The sequence below is a fragment of the Rhinatrema bivittatum genome, chromosome 8, assembly GCF_901001135.1.
Source record: "Rhinatrema bivittatum chromosome 8, aRhiBiv1.1, whole genome shotgun sequence".
NCBI classification, from domain to species: domain Eukaryota; kingdom Metazoa; phylum Chordata; class Amphibia; order Gymnophiona; family Rhinatrematidae; genus Rhinatrema; species Rhinatrema bivittatum.
In genome coordinates, this window is record NC_042622.1 from 174331493 (window position 1) to 174352764 (window position 21272).

The window sequence follows — 21272 nt, forward strand, 5'->3', positions numbered from 1 at the left end:
TTACACACGTCCCGGGGCTGTGCGCGCACTGGCGGCCTATGCAAAATAGGCGTACTGGAGTGCGAAAATCCGGCCGGATTTACGAGCGCAGGGCATTTAAAATCCAGCCCTTTATGTGCACCTGTATACACGCATAAATGGGCGCATGCGAGCAGTCTTGAAAGTTATCCTCCCTGCAGCGCATATGCATGTATATGGCAGAGCAGCCTTTTACCATGGTATGTTATAACCTGCATCTATCACGTACGTGCTTATATTATAAAATCCACTTATTTTTACCCTGCAACATACGCACTCGTATATGCTTATGCGCAGATACATGTAATATATTGAAACCATGTATATCAGTGCATCGAATACTTTTCCTACCTGTTTTCCTACCTGTTTTAAAAATATATGTGCATATATTTTAGGGACATACGTGCCTAAATGAAATTAACCAGCTTACCAATCAGTTCATCAGTTCACCCATTCCTTCTCCAGATCATCAGTACCTTCCTGGTTCTTCAGCTTGGACTCTCCCCATTTCACCCAGACCTCCCACCCAGCAGTACTGCACAATAAACACGTATAATATCACTTATATTGAGCAGGTGCACAATGTATGCACTTAAGTGTTGGCCCACTCCAGAATACGTTGACCCATCTCTCGTAGATGTGCGCATGAAAGATAAAATATATGTGTAGTTTTAACTTTTATAAAATAAGGACTACGCAAGTAGAGGCCACTTGCATGCTTATATGCTAATTTTTATGAAAGTAAAATTTTGAAAATTCCACATTCAGATACAACCCGGATAGCTAAGTCAGCCGGATAACTTTGGAGGCATATTCAGTAGTTCATCCACACTACTGAATATACTAACCTTTGTTCTCATAGACACAGAATGAGAGAGAAGAAGCCTTAGTAAATCAAGCCGTTAATTAGTTAACCGGCTAATTATAGTTGGCTAACTTTAGGACAGCTCTTTGACCCAACCAGACTTAACAACCTAACTTAATTCTTCCTAATTACACCCCCCCAAAACTGCCATATCGCGTGCGATAAGCTTTTGGTAAATGACCCATTAGCTAATTTCTGAGTTAGCCCTATGGACCTCTTGGTTTTAGTGACTGAAAACACATTCAGTCAATCTATTTGTATAACTTTTTTTTTTTAAGGTCCTATCAGCTTTTGAAAACTTACTACCATCTGCATCAGTTACCATTTTACAGAGACCATTCAGTATTTCTTCATGGGGCACACTCCAAAATATTCTCACAAGCAGTGTTTCTCTTGCTCTCTAGTGCAGTTAACATCGGGACAGACATGCTGGAGCTCGACTGCCACTTGACGAAAGATGAACAGGTTGTTGTGTCGCATGACGGGAACCTGAGGAGGTCAACAGGGATCAATGTTAACATTTCCGACCTCATATACAGTGTAAGTAGACGATAACCTGGGCACTGTGCGAAGCATTGGCACTGTACAAGCAAATCCAGGGCATGGCACATGAGATGAAAAAAGCAGAAGATGCTCAGTGTAGATACTTGTCCCAGTGTCAGGAAAGGACGCAGAACTGCCGCTGTCTTTCATTCTGGTTTACAAGGATTATCGGATGACGCCGTGCCAGGATGGGAATGTGTAACTATGACCTTGTCTGCTACGGTTTTAATTAATGTATAATGCGGGACTTCCTAAACCATGGCCTGTCTGTTCTAGGGATATCCACAATGAACATGTATGGTCTTCAGAATATGCAAATATTTATTTATATGTTTATATTCTGCAGGGTTCATTGTGGATATCCTGAGAACCCAACCGGCTGGGGAGTCAGGATAGGTTTGGGATGGAGAATGTTTGCTTTCCTCCAATGCACTGTGCTTGTCAACATTTGGAGTGTGCATGAGAGAACATTTTGCTTTCTGCTTTGTTTCATTTTGGGGGTTTTTTTTTTTTTGTGTTTTGGACAGGATGAAACAACAAATGTTGTGATTTCCCTGTCGTTTAAAAGTGACAGCACATCCCTAGTCAACGTGCATATTGACAATATTTGTCGTATGACGGCGGCAGAGTAAAGTGAAGTTTTGGGTAACTTGTGGTTGCATTTAATATTTTGTTTTACATTGTTTAATCAGCCGCAAGTTCCAGAGCATTCTCTACAAGGCTTCATAGCTGATGTAGAAAATGAGAGAAAGATGAAACTGTTCTTAATGTTTATTTTCTAAAACCTGTGGTGGAGGTGGGAGTGGGGATCACCTTCCATATACTGCAAGCAGCTGCTCTCCTGGTAGATGGCTTTTTTTGCCCATGAGGATGCCCTTGGTCTTTGTCTCGGGACATCTGACTGGAGGTGTGGGTGGTTTCCCCTGCCACAGGGACTATTGTTGAATTATTAGATGTGAAATTTAAACTTTTTTTTTTGTGTGTGTGTGTAAGATTATCCCTTTACATTTAAAAAGGTAATTCCTTCATTAGATTAAAAAACATGACAAATGTTTAAATCGATTTGCTTCACAAAGTTGCAATACAGTCAAGTCCTCCTTATCTTGTTGCATGAAGAAAGGGCATTAAGAGCTGGGAACCCTGCACTAATTAGCTTTTGTCATTTCAGGAGATAAGGTAAAAGGAAGGTCAGCTATGATGCAAACATCGTAAACATGTAACGTTTGTCCTTACCAAGCTTGTAGAGGACAGAAGTTAAATTCAGTAGAGGAAAAACAGTCATTTTATTCTTGAAGTCAACCAATGCATTTATTACAGGCTTAAAATAAATCTCCATGTGTGGTGCAAAATTTAACCAAACTTCTCAATACAAAATCCCATAAATCAAACTTAAACAGGGCTAGTACAGTACATAAAACCTATCCAAATAAAGTATTCTATTTATTTATTTTCCAACTTTTATATACTGTATACTCAGCAAAAGCTGACTGGAATGGTACACAAATACAATAAAAACATCATTAAAAACCATAAAATATAACACACATAACCCCCCCCCCCCCAAATAAAAAATACAACCGCTGCACTTTATCCAATTTAAAATCAAAGGACAGTCAAGACCTGCCTGTTATCACCTAAAGTTTACCCCCCCACCCCCACCCCGGAGTAATCAGATTTTTTCCCTTTTTCCTAAAGGCCAAATAGGCTGGAGTCGAACTAACATCCAACAGGAAAGAATTCCACACTTCAGGGCCTCTCACAAAGTATATACACTAAAGCCTCTCGAAAATGACCAATAATAAAATGCAATATTGGGTAATCAGTTATACCCCAGATGTGTGTTTAAACAGACTAGTTGTTTCTGTTTTTTATTTAAAAAAAAAAAAAAAAAAGAGCAAGCTGTGTTGAAAATTTGGCCTTGGCTGGAAGTGTATTGCAGAGCTGTTGGAGGACAACGCGGGAAGTTTGCTTGCAGCAGGTAACTGCATCAACTTGCCCCTGCAGCCAGTCGGCCTTCATGGGATGCATGAAGTACAGTGTTGGCTGCCTAAAGTATTTCTGGACTTCGAAAGCAAAATGACTATGTCTGAACTAAACTAAATTTTGTTTGTTTTTTTCTGTCATGTTTTGCAGGATCTGCCCCCTTATTTATGTAAATTGGATGTCACTTTTGAAAAAGGTAAATTTGTTTGATTTTTTTTTTTTTTTTTTGCAGAATCTAAGGGCTTTCTAAAGGGATGTGTATTTCTGGTTGCTGCTGTTCTGCTTCAGATGCTACAGGGGGGGCAGCACTACATACGTATAAAAGCTGATGCACTTGCTCTGAACAGAGGGGTTGCTTGGGTGATGACTTCTGTTATTTTAGGAAGGCCCTGCCCAATGGTCTTGTGGGAGATCTGAGATACAAAAAAACTCTGCTCCTGTTTCTTAAGTCAGTCAGGAACAGGGATGATACAGGGGCAGCAGAAACAGCACCTGATGCAGATGAGCCCCGCTGATCACGCTACAGCGACACCTACTGGTGGGAGTCTGTGTACCAGGTCCTGACGAGAGCCAAGGTCTGATCAGCACAGTCTCTAAAGAGAGGGAGGAAAAGGAAGTAAAATGAAAGAACAGAAAAACAGAATATTTGTGAATGAAGGCTTCTGGTGCCACAGACTCACCGTGTTTCCCCGATAATAAGCCCTAGCTTGATTTTCAGGATTTTTGGAATAGGGCTTGAAATATAAGCCCTAGTTATAGGTGGACGAGCAGTTGCACCCCAAGACTTGCCCTCCCCCCCCCCCCCCCCAAGACTTAACCTAAAGTCTCTTGGGGGGGGGGGCAGACGGAGGGGTTGTAAAAAAAACAAAACAAAACCCCAAACCCTTCAAATTTAATTCATTGCAACCTCCCACCCTCCCAAAACTTGCTGAAATTCCCTGGTGGTCCAGTGGGGGTCTCAGGAGCAATCTCCCGCTCTCGGGCCGTCGGCTGCCAGTAATCAAAATGGTGCCGATGGCCCTTACCATGTGACAGGCTATCGGTGCCACATGGTAAGGGCAAAGGGCCATCGGCGCCATTTTGATTACTGGCAGCCGACGACCCGAGAGCAGGAGATCGCTCCCGGGACCCCCGCTGGACCACCAGGGAATTTCAGCAAGTTTTGGGAGGGTGAGGCTGTTGCAATGAATTAAATTTGAAGGGTTTGTTTGTTTTTTTTTTGGGTTTGTTTTTTGTTTTTTTTGTTTGTTTTTTTTTACAAACCCCCCCCCTATCTGCCCCCCACTGGGTTTTCAGGCTTCGTTTCGGGGGGGGGGAGGGGGCAGATGAAATAAAATCGGCCCGAACCACGAGAAAACAAAATTTCCCACGGTGAGCCGATAATGAAGGCCAAACCAAAATGTTCAGCCGAAAATTGAATCTGATTGGTGAATGAAAGAGGAGGTGGGCTTAGCCTTGTCCTCATTCACCAATCATGGGGAAAAAAAAGACATCCCCTGAAAATAAGCCCTACCCATTTTTTCGGAGCTAAAAAAGAATATAAGACCTGTCTTATTTTCGGAGAAACACTGTAGCTGTGCCAGGTTCTGACTGACATGGTCAAAAAAGAAAACCTCCAAAAGGTAAAAATACGAGGAGAAGGAGGTCCAGTAGAGGGTATGCAGGACTTGAGTTCATTCTTCATTTTAACATCCTTTGCTTTGCTCCCTTGATTGCTCTGCCATATTTAATAAAGAGGTGAGCTCTAGGTAACCTTTACCTAAAGGAATATGACAATGTTTCTGCATTCACTCAGGAGCATCCTTTCAATTTAGTGAATATTAGTTTGCAGCTTTTGTCTCTGTAAGATGTGGCTAGAAATAGCAGTATATGGACTGGTCCATGTCACCTTCCCTGGGAAACCCGTATTACAATAATTTCCATTATTTCATTTTTTATAGTCAGCATTTTCCTCCTCGTTCTTTGGGAACCAGCTGCCTGTGAAGGCAACAGCAAGCTCTGAGCCTTCATTCACCCCCCCCCCCCCCCAAATCCCAACTAGCCCAGCCTTCAGAGTGACTGTGCTCAGCCAGGGTCCATACCTCCTCCTGCTATCCCAGTTCAGGGTAGAATTCATCACTTCACCTTGGCAGCACCCCCAACCCCACTCGGAAACCAGAGCTGGACCTCCGCATGGCAGCGTGCAGCACTCTCCGTGGCTGATCGGGCCAGCCGAGCAATCTCTGTTTACCTCTGCTCTGACCAGTTCCTTACAGTTGCACACACCAGTACTGGGGCCTCTTAGCATGAGTGTGAGGCACCCTCAGCAGGGAACCAAAGAAATGCTGAATTAAATACATAAAAATTAGCCATTGAAGTCTGACTTAGTTTAAAAAGAATTCAAAGATCTATTTTCCCACATGTAATAAAAATTAAAACATTTTGTATTTGATTCATCTTGTAGTCTTTGAAGTTAACTGTTTGTTGCCATGTTTTGTGAGCGATGTTTGTTTGTTTGATTTTTTGATAAGTATGTGTTATACACAGCTGTCTTAGTGTTAATAATTCAGTAAATACAGCTGTAGTCTCAGCGATGCTGAAATGGACGCCTCCTTCGTGCATTTTGGTAACCTGCATGACATGGTTATGAACATGGTTTGGCTACAGTGATCACCATCCAAGGTCCCTGAGGGAAGCAGAAAAGCAAAGTGTTATCGGGAGCTTCTGTCATTTCTGGGAGGTGGTTGTGACTTACTGAGACCCATTGTACTGAACGTCCATAAACAAAACCACATTCCCATGTTCCTTCCCTCCTCAGGAAACCAAAAAAACATGTGTTCTAAGTTTTAGGTTGTTTTTTTTTTTTTTTGTTTTTATTTTGCTGAAATGAAATACAAGCAACCCAGAGTAATGTAACATAGTCTCATCCGGTGGCCCAGCAGGTCCTGGTTCGGTGCAGGCAGGGGGTTAGCATGTGGGTGCCATTTCAGTTGCAAGGCCAGCTGTTGACTGTCGGGTGTTGCCGTTTCCCCTAGAATGCAGCTGTGAAGGCGGCGAGGACAAGCGCATTCCGCTGCTTAGGGAGGTGTTTGAGGCGTTTCCGAGCACCCCTATCAACATCGACATCAAAGTGAACAATGACATCCTGATCAAAAAGGTAAAGCAGCGGAGTCACTAGACCTGCAAGTGGCCCTTTTCATAGGAAATCAAGGTGGAATCGTGCCTTCTGGAGTAAGTTGAGACATGCAGATGTGTTTGCTGTCAGCACAATCAAATTCTGCATCTTGTCAAGCCCCAGTCTGCTCACTACAAAGTGAAATAGTTGTGCTCCTGTCTTTGGTTTTGGTTTTTTTTTTTTTTTTTTAAGATTGCTCTCAGCAAATTGGAGCATAGTTGGAGAAAGCAAAGCTCCCTGTTTGCACCTGTATATTTGGGTCCAAATTGGCAGCAAGGTACCGAGCCATTCATTTTCAGGCCTGGGTGGGTCAGGAAAATGACTTTCTTTGCATACAGTGAATGTTCAGCTCGGACTGGAAACTAAAGAGCCACTCATGAGCAAAACCACTCTAGGGGAGCTGGCAAGATGGACTGAATCTAATCAGATGAGTTGTAAAAGAAAAGCTTGCTCACTACAGCAATTCAGCAGCAGCCTGCTTAAAGTGATCAAATAGTGTGCGTGAAAAGTGATCTCCCACCTGCTGATCTGATTGGCCTAGGCTGGGTCACTTACCCGCGTGTCCAGGAGCCTCTCTTCCAAATGTGATTGCTCCCAGTGGTGCAAGGAACATCATAATTTCACAAAATTCACTTTTAAGCAATACAGATCGAGGATTACTATTTGTCACATGTACTTTTTTTATTTTTTATTTGAAACTTTTATATACAGGCATTAGTATGCAAACATCATACCGGTTCACATTGCAACTAAAAGGCTGAAAATACAATCAACAGGGAGGGGAAACGGGAGAGTGTAAATACATAGTGCAGAGAGCATTGAAAATTACAAGCATTAGATTTGAACTGTTAACAGGCTATTTACAAGAGTCTGTATATGAGGTCTTGAAAGGTAACAGGCTATTTACTTGTGTAAAACAGGCTATTTACTTGTGAAATATTGCACCGTATATGGGGGCTGCATTTTTTTTTTTGTTTGGTTCTTTTTTTTTTTTTTTTTTAATCTTTGAGACTAAATCTCTTAGGAAAATGCACACAGGCACAAAAAAAAACTTTAAAAGGAGAAAAGACATTTTTTTCCAGTGCAACAACTTGATTCTGTCTCTGAAAGGGTGTGTTGAAGTGTAAGACACTGCTACTGTTGTTCACTTGCAGGTCTCTGAGCTGGTGAGAGAGTATAAGAGAGAGCACTTAACTGTGTGGGGCAGTGCCAACCAAGAGATTGTGGAGAAGTGCCACAGAGAGGTGAGCAACCACCGGAGATTTCCAAAGTTGTGCTGCTGTTTGTCCCAGGGCCTTTTCTGCTCCTTGGCAGTCGCGTGCACTTGGAGACTGTGTCGCTGTATGTAGAGAAGGCAGACGAGCCATGTGCATTAGCAAAAGCCTCACTTCTCCAAGGTCATGCCCTCAAGATAGAAGCATAGCCACATTCTACCGGATAGGGCCAGTCAGTTACATCCAGACCGAGATGAAAGGTTCAGGCTCTCGCTGTGCATGCATGTTATCCAGTCCAGCAGTCCAAAATGTATTTTAAGTGGTTCTTATCAACTGACCTGCTCTCTAAAGTGGTTCAAGCAATCACGTCAAGAAAGTGCTTGGGGTGCATGTTGCATTTAATCTGCAGTGTTTTCTTTCTTTCTTTCTCTTTTTTTTTTTTTTTTTTTTTTTTACATCTTCATGGTTTTCTTTTGAAATAGGAAAGAGGCAATAATGTGAACATAAGTATTAGATCAGTTACAACCCATAATATGCTCTTGCAAAGGCAATATTCTACGTAATAACCCATGAGAGCATGCAGGAAAAATGCCCCGGTGAGCATTTACAGCGAATGCCACCAACTGTGATACAGATTCAGGCATGCGGGTCCACCCATGGCGATTGTGTAGCTTCCCAGATGTATTTTGCTTTTGCTGTTCAAGCCAGCCTACCTCCTAAACTACAAAAGCAAACAAGAAACAAAACCCCTCTTTCCTTTTCGTTTTCTTTACAGAACATGGAAATTCCCCTTCTCTTCTGCTTGCAGCGGGTCCTGCTTCTTGTCGGGCTGTTTTACACGGGCCTCCTGCCGTTCATCCCCTTACGAGAGCAGTTTCTGGAGATCCCCATGCCTCTGATCATAATGAAGTAAAGCAGAGTGCAGTTGATCCTTGGCCACCTACCAATGCAGAGTTTCCCCACCTGTGGTCTTGGCCATATTCAAAGACGACAATGGGCATGAGATTTCGGGCCCTTGGAGGTTCCTCCTTTTAGAGGTGGTCTTGAAGCCGCATGCTTGTCGTCTTTGGGCTATTCTTCTTGTGATCTGCAAACAAGTCTGGCCTTTTGCCGCCAAGATCAGAAAAGAGTTAATAATAATGACCAGGGTTGTGTGTGTGTGTGTGTTTGTTTTTTTTTAATTACATAATTCTGAATGTGTGCATGTAAATGTTTGTACATAGTTTCCTTCCATCCCTTAAAGTTTTGCAGTGGGATGTAAAAGGACAAAAATATTCACGTACTGTCTGTCTGTTGCCCCTCAAAAACTGTCATATTTTTCTTTTTTATGTAATTAGGAAGCCAAAAACCTCATTTCTTGGCTTAAATTGCTTTCCTTAGTTCGTGAAAAACAAGCAGTTACCTCGCATATGAGGAAGAAGGTTTTCCTTAGAGAGCTGGATAGGGATGGGCCTTATGATCACTAATATCCATCTCACCCGCTATGGTACAAGGTGGTATGAGCGAAACCCTAATTATGCATCCAGCCTTGTTCAATCGGTGTTTTTCCATGGGCACAAAATGGGAAAATGTATTGCGTTGTGCCGAGGGACCTGAAGTGCTGCCCATTTAAGGCACAGCCAGGCAAAATATAACAAGTTGCAGGGCATTAGCTCTTACTCAATTAAAGCTGTCCAAACTAAGGTGTAGGACAGTACATTTGACTTCACCCCCCCCCCCCCCCATAGAAACTCCTATGCAGACGAAAACAGTGTCTGTTATGAGAGATTTGGCCCATTGTTCATTCTCTGTGTATCTTTGAGGGGAGCCTTCTTTTGCTTGCTGGTTTGTACAGCAAAAAACAAAAACATTGGTGAAAATATGGTGAATAACCTAGAATGTACTTTTTTTTTTTTTTTTAATAGACTTAAGGAACCAGAGAAAATTTCCAGAAGCCAAAAATTTGTCATCTGGCTTGCAGATACGTAAGAAAACACATTTTGTTGTTTCTACTGTTTTCCTCCCCAGTTGCAAATGAGAAGTGGGTATTCAAAAGGTCTAGACGCCCAGGCTTAAAGGAGTTCGGCACCTAGATCTGGCAAATTTGAAATTCCTCCCGGTTTGTGTGCTTAAAAAGTGGGCAGGGCCGGAAGAGGGCTCAAGTTGAACAGATGAAGCTAGACAAGCGAATAGGGCGGCCCAGATTCAAGCGCTTCGATTTTTGCATTCCTGAGCATAGTCACTGTAAACATCTGGCCCCCTGAATGTATTTCAGATCAGCTGGGTCTGCAGCACCGATTCTGTTCCAGGCCATAGGAGGAATGCTCTTGCTTGTTCAAGCCATTGCATGCTGGCTTTTATGTGTGTGTATATATGTGTTTGTGTATATGTATGTGTGTGTATATATATGTATATATATATATATATATATATATATATATATATATCCACGTGGAGCTGGGGGGGGACGACGACGACGGTGATTTGACAGCCCAGCGTTCAGGCAACAGTTGTCTGTGGCCAGCCTCACGGACCCTGGGGTGGAAGAGGGGGAAGGGCATTTGGTCATTATTCTGCAGTAACACCTGCGGACATAATCAGGATGACGTAGACGGTCAACGGCTGAACTCTAGAGAGAAATGGGCAGCTATGGATCCTGGAATGTCGATCAATTTAATGCTGGGCCCTTGGGTTCCCAGGGCATGAGGACCACTTGTGTGAAAATGTCCTGAGATTTTGTATCTGTTGAAAGTGTTTGATTAGGATTGCTCGGTTACTAAGGCTGTGTGTATATTCCAAACTGGTTTGCAACACACGGTCAAAGGCAAATTTTAAAAGCTCGACGCAGGCCAAAATCGGGAGATAGCGCGAATATGTTGGGCCCCGCACGCACCGAGTGGATTTTAAAAGCTGCCTGAGTGTGCACCTATCTCCTGCCTCGTGCACAAATTAAAAGTTCCGGAAAAGGGGCAGGATGTGGGAGGTCCTGGGTTTCCCCTTGAAATTTGCACCTAAATGCTTGTGTGCACTGGCATGTGCAGGGGTCCCCTGCCACATAACTTGACTTCTGCTATGAGATGGAGTGTAAGCTGTAAAATAAAGATTAAATAGCTCAGCGGGGTTTTGAGGGTTGGGGGCTAGCAGGGGAGAAAGGAAGCTTATTAAGCTAGGGAGGTTTGGAAGTCCTATCCCTGAATAAACTGGGAAAACTGGTAACGGCATTGGGTGCACGTGTGTTTTAAAATCCCTCCAGTTACGTGGTAGAAGTGGCACTTGCGCGCATTCACTTAAAATTGCGCTCACACGCGTGCATTCAGGCATATTTTGTAACACGCATACATGTATGCCCTTATGTTATAAAATAGCCGCATACCCTGGGTGCAGGCCAACAAATGTGTGCACGTGTGCCTTTTTAAAAGTTATCGTTCCTCTTTTCATACATACACATATGTAGGTATGAAAAGTGGCTACATCTCCATAAAGATTAAAAATGTGTAGGCCAGTGGTGACCTTATTTGACAGCATATCCTCATAGGGCTTGCCAGCTGGTTTAACCTGTCCTACAAAAATGGAGCCCGTTGGCTCTGCTACATCAGCATGGCAGAAACCCAGTGACTAGGTGGGACGTGGCAACCATAAAGACTTGATTAGCTCTCCAGTTTTCATTCAGTACCTGAGTTTGCAAACGGGGAGTCTTATCCTTGTAGCAGCTTGGCAGCAGCTGTGCAAATTGCGTTTCTTAGCTGATGCACTTCCCACTGTGGTGCACTCGTGAAGGGTTACAGCTGTCCAAGGGAGTAACCAGAATTGATGAATTGAAACCAGCAATTACACACACGGGTTTTCGTCCTTCAAGTTCCCACATGTCAAAGGTCATACATAATTTCCCACACCCCAGATGCTATTAAATGCATGTGCCAAAACTATTGTGTGGTTTAAGATGGTAAGAACTGGAGTTTGTATGTTTCTGTTTCAGATTGCTAATGAGGAAAGCGTTATTTGATCACCTGACAGCCCGAGGCATTCAGGTACAGTATGAGGGGGTGGGGGGGTGTGGCTGGGCAAAGGGAAGAGCACATGGCTGTGTGGTTTGTAAAAAAAATTTCTGAAGTCCATAAGGCAAGATATCTTGGAACTGATTCTTAGACATCCGTCTGCTGCAGGGATGTTGGACCAGTGCTGGAGGAAAGACAGCTTGTTCTGTCAGATTGGCTGGTTCATTCATTTCTAACGCGTAGCTCTGCTCCCTGCACGTGGGAAACAGAGTACTGGATCCGCAAGTTTTCCAAGACCTTGTGAATATTTACTATTTTGGATCCAGTGCCAATCATGCAGCGCTCTGATAGTTTTAAAGGATGTGTAGTGTATGTGATTCTTACTGTATAAAATCATTTTAATGGAAGTCTAAGCAGTTCTGCAAGTATGTAATGGGATAATTGATCCAACATGTGCAAGCATGGCATTATTTTCCTTATGGATGAGTGACTAAAATGCTAGGACATCCCTGGCATTTTAGTCACTTTGATCCATAAAATTGGATTTATTTTGGGAGCATCTCTATATTTTTTTTTCTTTACATTTTTATTGTAATAAACAAGTATATAACACGGTATTGAACAGACATGGTTAAAGAAGTGCAACTAATTAACTCAACAAAGTACAGTTTGCCAGTCCATCATTTACAATACTATTTCACCCCCCCCCCCCCCCTTTCCTCCCTATTATTTTGGATGTATGAATGTATGTTCCTGAGTGAACCAGTGGCTATATCAGGCATCTTGGCCATCCAATCTTTTCTTCTCCTGCCAATCCTGAATTTTTTTTTATATATTGGAGATGATACTTAGTCTGCAGCTGAGCACCTGATGTAACCACTCCGGGTTTTCAGTGGCTTAAGTTAAAATCATTTTCAGTCAAAGCTAGGTCTATGGCGGAGAATGAGCTTCAATCTAGCAGCCCCACATCCGAGCAACTAGATTTTAGTCTGCTATAGCGGCATCTGAGTAAGGTATCTAATTCCCACTCCCCACCAAACCTCAACCTCTGGTGCTGCCCACAGTTAGAATATAGCTCAAGCCTGAGACCGTCTCCAGAGGGGCTGATCTAGCCACCTGCACTAACTCCCAAAGCTAAATGACTAGGCCCCTTTAAACATTTGTCCCCATTGCATACTTTTATCAGTTGGGACGAACATTAGTTAGAGCAGTGGTTCCCAACCCTGTCCTGGGGACCCTCCAGCCAGTCGGGTTTTCAGGATAACCACAATGAATATGCATGAGAGAAAATTTGCATGTAATGGAGGCAGTGCATACACATTTTCTCTCTCATGCATGTTCATTGTGGATATCCTGAAAACCCGACTGGCTGGGATGTCCCCAGGACAGGGTTGGGAACCATTGAGTTAGTGAGCCGTGCAGCTCGCGCATCTGACACCACAGAAATTATCATATGAGGCCTCGTTTGTATTGGGCACCTGCGTCTTTGCTTAGCTGGCTTACACTGCCTGGGCAGAGAGCATTGCTGGGCTTTGCTGATGCTGCAAACCTCTGTTTTTGCAGGTCTACATCTGGGTTCTAAACGAAGAAGAAGAATACAAAAGGGCGTTTGACCTTGGAGCCACCGGGGTGATGACGGACTATCCCACAAAGCTCAAAGGGTTTTTGGAAAAGTATTCAGCTTAACACTACCACTCCCAACAAGAGCTGGAACAGTGGAGCTTGTTGCTCTGAAATTTAGGCTCCTTGCCATAGAATTCTATCATCATCTTACAGTAAAAGATGCAACCGGTTTTGGTTTTATTACCTCATTGCGTTGGTAAAACAATGTCCTAATATTCCCATAGGTGTATACATGCATACATCTACATATGTGTGTGTATATATGCGTGTATACACACACAATAGAAGTATAGGTATTTAAATATTGTATATTTTATTTCTGTAAATAGTTGGGTTAGAAAAAGATGCAAGAGCTGTGATGTATAGATAACAAGCAGTAATTAAAGCAAGACTTAAGTACTAAGGACCACCACTTTTAACCAAAAGATATCTCTTATTTAACAAGAGACGTCAAACTATTACACCTCAACAGCATGTGTGCAGGGGGGAAACACTGTCATCACAGGTTGCTTGTTTTTGTCGTCTTTTTTTTCTTTTGCATTTAAAAATGTTCAAAAGTCCATTTTTATATTGTCTTCCAAAATCGCACTTATAGGTGAAGAGTGAATATCTATGACCAGCTTCCTGGCTGCTGCTGATTGGTGGATTGCTTTGTTAATCCAGTGACACGTTTTTAAACACAGTTTCCATTACAGACCAAAGGACCCTTTTCTAAGTGGAGGCAGAGTGTCAAGCATTCTGCACTTTTGAAACACTGTTCAGTGCCGGGTTGACCGGTTATACATGCCCCCACTCTTCGACTATAAGATATGTGCGATTTTGGAAGATAATATAAAAATGGACTTTTAAATTTATTCTTTTAAAATGCAAAAAAAAAAAAAAATGACGAAACAAGAGACCTGTGATGACCGTGTTGCCCCACAGTGCACACACTGTTGTTGTGTGAGAGGCTGCAATCTCTTGTTAAATAAGATATCTTTGGTTGAAGTGGTTCTTAGTACTTGATCTTGCTTGAATTATTGGATATTCTGGACCTATTCGTGGTGTTTAAGTTTTGTTGGATAACAAGCAGAACATAGGTCAGAATCACTGCAGGTCCTATGCAGTATTTTTAGCTTTCCTGCTGCTTCTCATTATCATTAGTGTAAATCATTTCAGTGAGGCACAAACAGAATCAGTAAGAAAGTCCCAGTAGTACTTGGATCAGGAACCATTTTTACATTTTTTTTTTTTTTTTTTGGAAGTAGTTGCCTGTTTCTGGGATCACGCAGATAGACTCCTCTGAAACTAGAAATGTGACTTTAACCCAGTATAGCTAGATAATAAAAGCAGTAGTTTTTATCCCGTTAAATCTGTAAGCCAAGTTTGGTTTTATCTCTGAAAATGAAAGCCACCTGTAATTGTGCTGTCTATAGCACATGATAAAACTCCACTTACTAATACAGTTCCTTCCTCCATTAGCTTAGGGTGCATGCATAAAATCGTGCTCTCTTGAATCTAACCAAGCACGTTCACATTTTTAAGGTCAATGAAAGATTGAAAAATGTAAAAAAAAAAAGTTCATTGTTCATGCATTAGCCGGGCTGTAATACTACTGGGTTTTTTGGGGGTTTTTTCCTGTGTAAAATCCTAATTTGATGATGGACTCTGGAGAGTAGCAATTCTTTGAGGTATAATTTAGCAATAGGCAGCTTTTTTTTTTTTTGTTTGTCTACAGTAAAGCTATCTTGTGCTACCATGTAGCACGATCTCCTGATGCTCAAAGTTCTCCTCAGAATTCTTCTGCAGGAAAAGACTTAGGGGCCTCGTTTACTCAGCATTTTCCCCATTGACACAGAGTGGGAGGAAAGCTTTAGGAAATCAGGTCCTTGGTGAGCAACAAAAGAGGTTACGCTCCACCTGAACTGCTTTCATGTCCTTCTCCACTCAGTCCTCTAAGCCCTGAGCTCGTGTTCACATGGGACATGTTAAATTATACAGTATGTCACCGTGCCTGAGCTTCACGGTTTAAGAGGCCTTTGAAAGCCTGACCTAGCTGGTGCAGGCATTTATAGCTTTGCCATGTGGCTGGTAACAGGGTACCAGGGCCAGGAGAAAAAGGGTTTTGTGTATCCTGAAGGCGCATAATTCCGTTATGCTTATGGGTTCTGGGCCCAGCGTGCATCAAACATATGTGAGTCTGCCCTGCTCAGCAGGACCCTGTAATAGTCTTTGAGAACAGTGGTGCATGTTTCATTTGTATCTGTTCTGCACTGTGAATAGGAAATTCTATAGCTCGCAGGAAGTTGCTCTAGAGAAATAATGCAGTTTACGGCTTGTTTGATGGATGCTTGCTAGGGATTGCTCTGCTCTGTCTGTGTCACCAGGTCTGCAGGCCTGTGCGTACGGTTTCTATGACCTGTGCTTTGAGGAATCTAATGTTCTCCTATTTTCTCCTTTTTCTTTTGTCAGTAATTACTCAGATGTTTATCTCATCCACACTGTTTACTTTTTTTTTTATGATCAAGATGCTGTTAAAAACAAGCAGGGATAGCATGCAGAGGTCTGTCTGTGATTGCTTTCCAATGTAGATTTGTAGAAGGGATGTGGGTGTGGCTTTAGAGGCATAAGGATTGTATTGTGTGTGGGGGGGGGGGGGGGGGAGGGGAGAGAGTAAAGAGCTGTGTGTAGTGAGGATGGATCTGGGAGAGCAGAATGTGTGGGGTGTATATTTTTGGGTAGGGAGTTGCGTGTAGGAGGGGTATGGCTGGGTATAGGTAGCAAAGGAGGTGTGTATGGTATTTGTGGGAGGGCTGTGCGTGCATGGAGGGGCTGTCTGGGATTATGGTTGTGTATGTATATGTGGAGGGGTTTAATGGATGTATGTAGGGATACTGTGTGACAGGGTGGTGTGTATGTAAGAGGAGTTGTGTAAGGTATGAGATTTTGAGGGGTGTGTACAGGAGGTGAATTGAGAAGCTGCATCATTTATTTTTCCTGTCCTGGGGGGGGGGGGGGGGTATATGTGAGGATGTATATTGAGTAATAGGCAGGGAGCGATAAGGTGGGGAGTTACCCCCATACATCCTTTTCTTCATTTCTACCTCCAGCCTTTAGGGATCCACAGTGTTTATCCTTTGCCCTTTTGAATTCGTTTACTGTTTTCATCCTCACCACCTCCTCTGGAAGGGCATTCCAGGCCTCCACCACCCTCTCTGTGAAGAAATATTTTCTGATGTTGGTTCTGAGTTGTCCTCCCCCTGGAATTTCATTATGCGAACCCCCCTAGTTCTACAGTTTCCTTTCCAATGGAAAAGGTTTGACATTTTTGTATCAGTAAAACCTTTCAGGCATCTGAAGGGTCTGACCATAGCTCCCCCACACCGTCTCTCTTTCAGGGAATATATATATATATATATTTATATCCTTCAGCCTTTCCTATAAGTCTTCCGATACAGACCCCACACCATTTGGTTGCTTATATCTGGACTGCCTGTGTCTTGTGTCTATGAATACGCGTAGAAATGTGACAGCAAGAAAGAATCAAATGGCCTAACCAGTCTGCCTGTGCATATTTGCACAACCTGGACATCCAGTGTGTTGTGTATATTCATTGTGGATAACCTGCTGATGGGGGAGGAGTAGCTATATAATAGTATGATTTTTATTTTATATAAAGATCTTCTAAAATTATCCTAAAATGCCACTGTCATCCGAGAAAATGTAATCCCCCTTATCAATGCTCCAAGCTCAGTTCTTTAGCATGCCCGGTTACTTTGGTGAGCATCTTGCAGACAAAACTTGGCCTGTCCTTAGACTGGTCAGAGCAAATGATTCCTAGTTTTAGTTTCAAAGGAATAGCAGCAAAAGGTTGTCATGCTGTGCCTCTTTCCCACAGACGCATATGCAGCTGCTGTCAGAATCGGAGGTGTAAGAACGTATTACAGGTCCGTGCAACCAGCAAAGGATTCCGATGGCAGTAAAGAGAATCCAGCAGGAGGTTTCAGAACCGGGCGAATCTGTACGAGTCTTGTTGTTCCAACATATATCCCCACCGCAACGCGTGGTCTTTATATTTTTATCATGTATGGATTTTGGCGTGGGCTTATTCTGCTGTATTTTTAGAAGCGTGAAAATTCTGCAGTTGGGGGCATCAGAAGGATTAAGCTTAAGTGACGGGCGCTCTGTGCCGTGTGCGGCTGTAACATCGCAGTGATGCATTTACACCTTCGAGGACTTGCTGCCTCCCAGTGTGGAGGAATGACTTCATTTGTCCAGAAAATGTATAATATGTGGAATGGGATTGTGGGGTTTGTTTGGGTTTTTTTTGGCTAATTAACTAAAATTACAGATCATTAGTTGGCAGCTGTTTTATGGACTTTTAGGCTTGCATCAGAGGTGAAACACACAGTATATCATCCTCCAAGAAATGCATTCAGACTTTTTCTGTGTGCGTGCATGTTTTCTGTACATCGGGCTGCAGCACGGTGCTTTCTAATACAATAAAGCGCAATGGCTGTGCTTCAGTTGAGCATAACTTGACTATAGCCCTGTAGATAGGAATTTCCACTAAATTAGATTTAGTACTGTGGTAGAAAGATCCAAAAAGGGAAAACAGTATAGCATGCACCATCCTTGTATGTTCGTTAAACCCAGTCTCGCCTCTCCAGGCAGCATGCAGCAAACTACATTAAATTTAGATTTTTCTCTACTGCACAGTTCAAATATGTAAAAGTCAAGCTGCAGCCTGAAAAACAAAGTTCCTCTGACACTGATAGCACTGGTCGGCAGGCTTTGGAGTTTAGGTATTTGATATATATAGTAGTTTCAGATTCTCTAATCTAGGAGATCTGCTTCGGATCAGTGGCAAAGCACCGTTAACGTGAAAATGTGTGTTTTTACCTGGTGCAATGTTCGCACAGCTACGTGCAGTCTCTTAAATTAGCAGCAATAGAGAGCAAGGTTTACGTTTACAAATAATTAACTGTTTATAAATGTAAATGGATTATATTTATAGAGAGAGAGAGAATTCCACGCTTCCTCTTCCTTTTGGGCTTTCAGATCAGTAGAAACCGTGCCCTGCTGGGACTACAGTCCTATGAGCCTTCATGCACAGCTACCCAAGGGGTTTCCATACTTTGATCCCTTCCTCTCCTCCTCCTCCTCCAGCCCAGCTTTCAGAAAGACAGCGCTCGCTAGAACCACAGACTGCACCCTGAGCTGCACCATGGCTGGGAATCCCGTACCCTCCCAGCCACGGGAGGAGGGGGTATATGTGCTGTGCCTGCTGCATGGAGTTTTCTAATAATCTACAATTCTGCTTCATCATCAGTGCAAGTTATTTGTGGTTGGAACTGAGATGAACTAATCCAGACTTGCAGAAGGCAGGTGAATGATTGGTTATTGAAGACTTGCACTGGAGGTCTTCTATTGTGTTTGTTTGTTTTGTTTTTTTTTTGGGGGGGGGGGGGGCAGTACAAGGGAAGACAACTGTTTAAAAAAAATAGCTTTGTACCCTCCTGTTGAAGCAATTGCATCAAGAAATTTGAAGCTTATGTTTTTAAGAGGTTTGGACAAGTTCCTAGAAAAAAATGCTTACAATACATTAGCCTGGTAGACTAAAGAAAGCCCTGGCTATCTCTGGGATTGAGTACCAGGAATTAGATCTACTTTGAGATCGGCTGGGTTCTTGTGACCTGGATTGGCCACTGTTGGAGACAGGATGCTGGGCTCCATGGACCTTGGTCTGACTCAGCATAGCACCTCTTATGCTCTAAACTGTAGGAAAAAGCACAATTTAGTTTGAAACAATACATTCGAGGGGTGCAGAGAGACACATCACTGCAGATACGGTGAGCTAAGCATTTCCTTTGAGGCATGTTCTAGCTCATTAGGCTATAAATACATCTTTCAAATGAAATCTCTCTGCCGAGAGTTGTGTTCAAATGCTGTGCTTCCTCTGCGACAAACCATCAGTATTCCAGGTTTTATTAAAACTGTAAATATATCGGTCCTACATGTTTTTTAAACAGACATAGGGTTTCATGTACTGAGCACTGTTCTTATAGACACAAAACAGAGAAAAACCTCTTAGTGTGGCTCCCTTCACTGATCAAACGTAGGGGGGGGGGGGGGCTACAAAGGGACTTTTTTTTTTCTCGCTTTGCATAGAAAAGAATAATTGCGAATAAAAAAAAAAAAACAATGGGGTACTAATTTCATTTAGGCTGCATTTTTATACCATCTTGAGGAGGGATCCAGAATAACAGCAAATGGCCAAGAGACTGTGCTGCCCTACGGGAGATCCGGATCCAGCTCCTATTCCTTGGACTAGGGATGCTGTGGGGGCATTTCAAGGGTGGCATTTGCACTGTGGTCTGTGCCTCTTGGCAGGAGAAAGGTCACTGCAGGGGCTGGGTGGGGGAGGAAGGGAGAGGAGAAAACCCGGGTAGCTGTAAATGAAGACTCCTGGTACCATATCTCCTGGTTTTAGCAGGTTCAATTACGCTGGAAGCCTAAACGGCAAGGAAGGAGGGAGGGGGGGAATGAGTGTTGCAGAGGCAGGAAACAAACCTCTCAAGTTTAACTTTTTTTTTTTTTTAGATGTATTTATTGAAAAGGATTTTTAATAATTACTGCTGTGTATCATTGGTGACGGCAGGCGGGTTGAATGTTCCTTTAAATCGACTCCATGATGTTGTCTGCTTTTCTGGCTGTACATATCATTCTTGGACGCTCCCTGTAAAATTAAATATGGGATGTTAACCCTGATGCAAAGAATCGCAGTGTACTGTCATTTTACTGTTAGGGAATGATCTTGAATACTTGTTATGCTGTTTTTAACTGCTTAATGCCATCTTTAAAAAGTCCTTGAAACTTCAGAGATTGGCTGACAAATGTATATACAATGATGCTGTGTAAAAAGGTTCAAATAAAGCTAATTTGGAAACTGCACAGCGATGTGATGGTTTTGATGCCAGAGAACACTTGAGCAGTTCCCTCAGTAAATTACTTGCACCCACCTGGCTTACAGAATCCGGTCGGAGTTATGTGTGCGCGCTCCTTCAGGGATACTGCTAGCAGGCAATGCTTCAGTCATTGATAAAAGTAACTTATGGAGTTCATGCAATCTTCTAATGGGGAATGCCTTTGCTTCTGAGGTGCAAGTATTTTTCATGTTTTAAAATGGCTGCGTGGACTTGCTTTATTAAGCTGCACTGTGAAAATTAAATTTGCAGACACCATCTTGTTGACTTTTACCCTGAGCAACTGTTCTGTAGGCAAACTTGAGGTGAACCATTGAGAACTTGTGCTTACACTTGTAGATTTCTTAAAGAGATTCATGTAGTACCCATTGAGGCCGATGCAATATAAAGCGCTGAAAAGTCAGCGCCCGCTTTCCTAATGCGCACATGGCGCCCCTAAGGGGGACACCATGCAATACTCAACTCAGGGGCTCGCGCTAGGGTCGGTAAACTCAGCGTCTGTTTTCATAACCGGCCGTCTGCCAGTAATGAAAATGTATGGCCGGTTATGAAAAACACGCTGAGTTTACCGGCGTTGGTCATCATAACTCGGTGGTCTGCCGAGTTATTTTATTTATTTCTTTTTTTTACTTAAAAAAAAAAGTACAGAAAAGCAGTTTTTTTTCTGCTTTTCTGTACTTTTTACCTGCGCTCAGCTATTAACGCCTGCTCCAGGCAGGCATTAATAGTTGAGCGATAAATGTGCATCTAAGATGCACGTTTATTTTTTTGCATGTGGAGTGAATGAGTAATAGGCTCATTTACATGCATTTGCATGTGATGAGCGTTATCTCATTCACTCCTTGTCTGCAGGTTAAATAGGTGTTAATCCCCCTATTGCATTAGGGGGTGGATTAGCGCCTATTTAACCCAGGTCGGAGTGTGGGTTATACA

At 42.8% G+C, this 21272-nt stretch overlaps 1 protein-coding gene across 2 annotated transcripts in view; it reads left to right on the forward strand.

The window, feature by feature from the left end:
- The window catches only part of GDPD1 (glycerophosphodiester phosphodiesterase domain containing 1), a 41494-nt gene extending 21187 nt beyond the window's left edge, over positions 1–20307 (forward strand). The window contains exons 3-11 of one of the 2 annotated variants that reach the window (XM_029612414.1): positions 1288–1423; positions 3560–3605; positions 6424–6545; positions 7718–7807; positions 8553–8686; positions 9682–9741; positions 11733–11784; positions 13315–13424; positions 17252–20307. In XM_029612414.1, coding sequence (XP_029468274.1) covers positions 1288–1423; positions 3560–3605; positions 6424–6545; positions 7718–7807; positions 8553–8686; positions 9682–9741; positions 11733–11784; positions 13315–13424; positions 17252–17336 — 835 coding nt within the window. In that variant the 3' untranslated portion in view covers positions 17337–20307. The remainder of the gene's footprint in view (positions 1–1287; positions 1424–3559; positions 3606–6423; positions 6546–7717; positions 7808–8552; positions 8687–9681; positions 9742–11732; positions 11785–13314; positions 13425–17251) is intronic. The other variant, XM_029612415.1, reaches the window with a different exon arrangement.
- Positions 20308–21272: the final 965 nt, after the last annotated feature.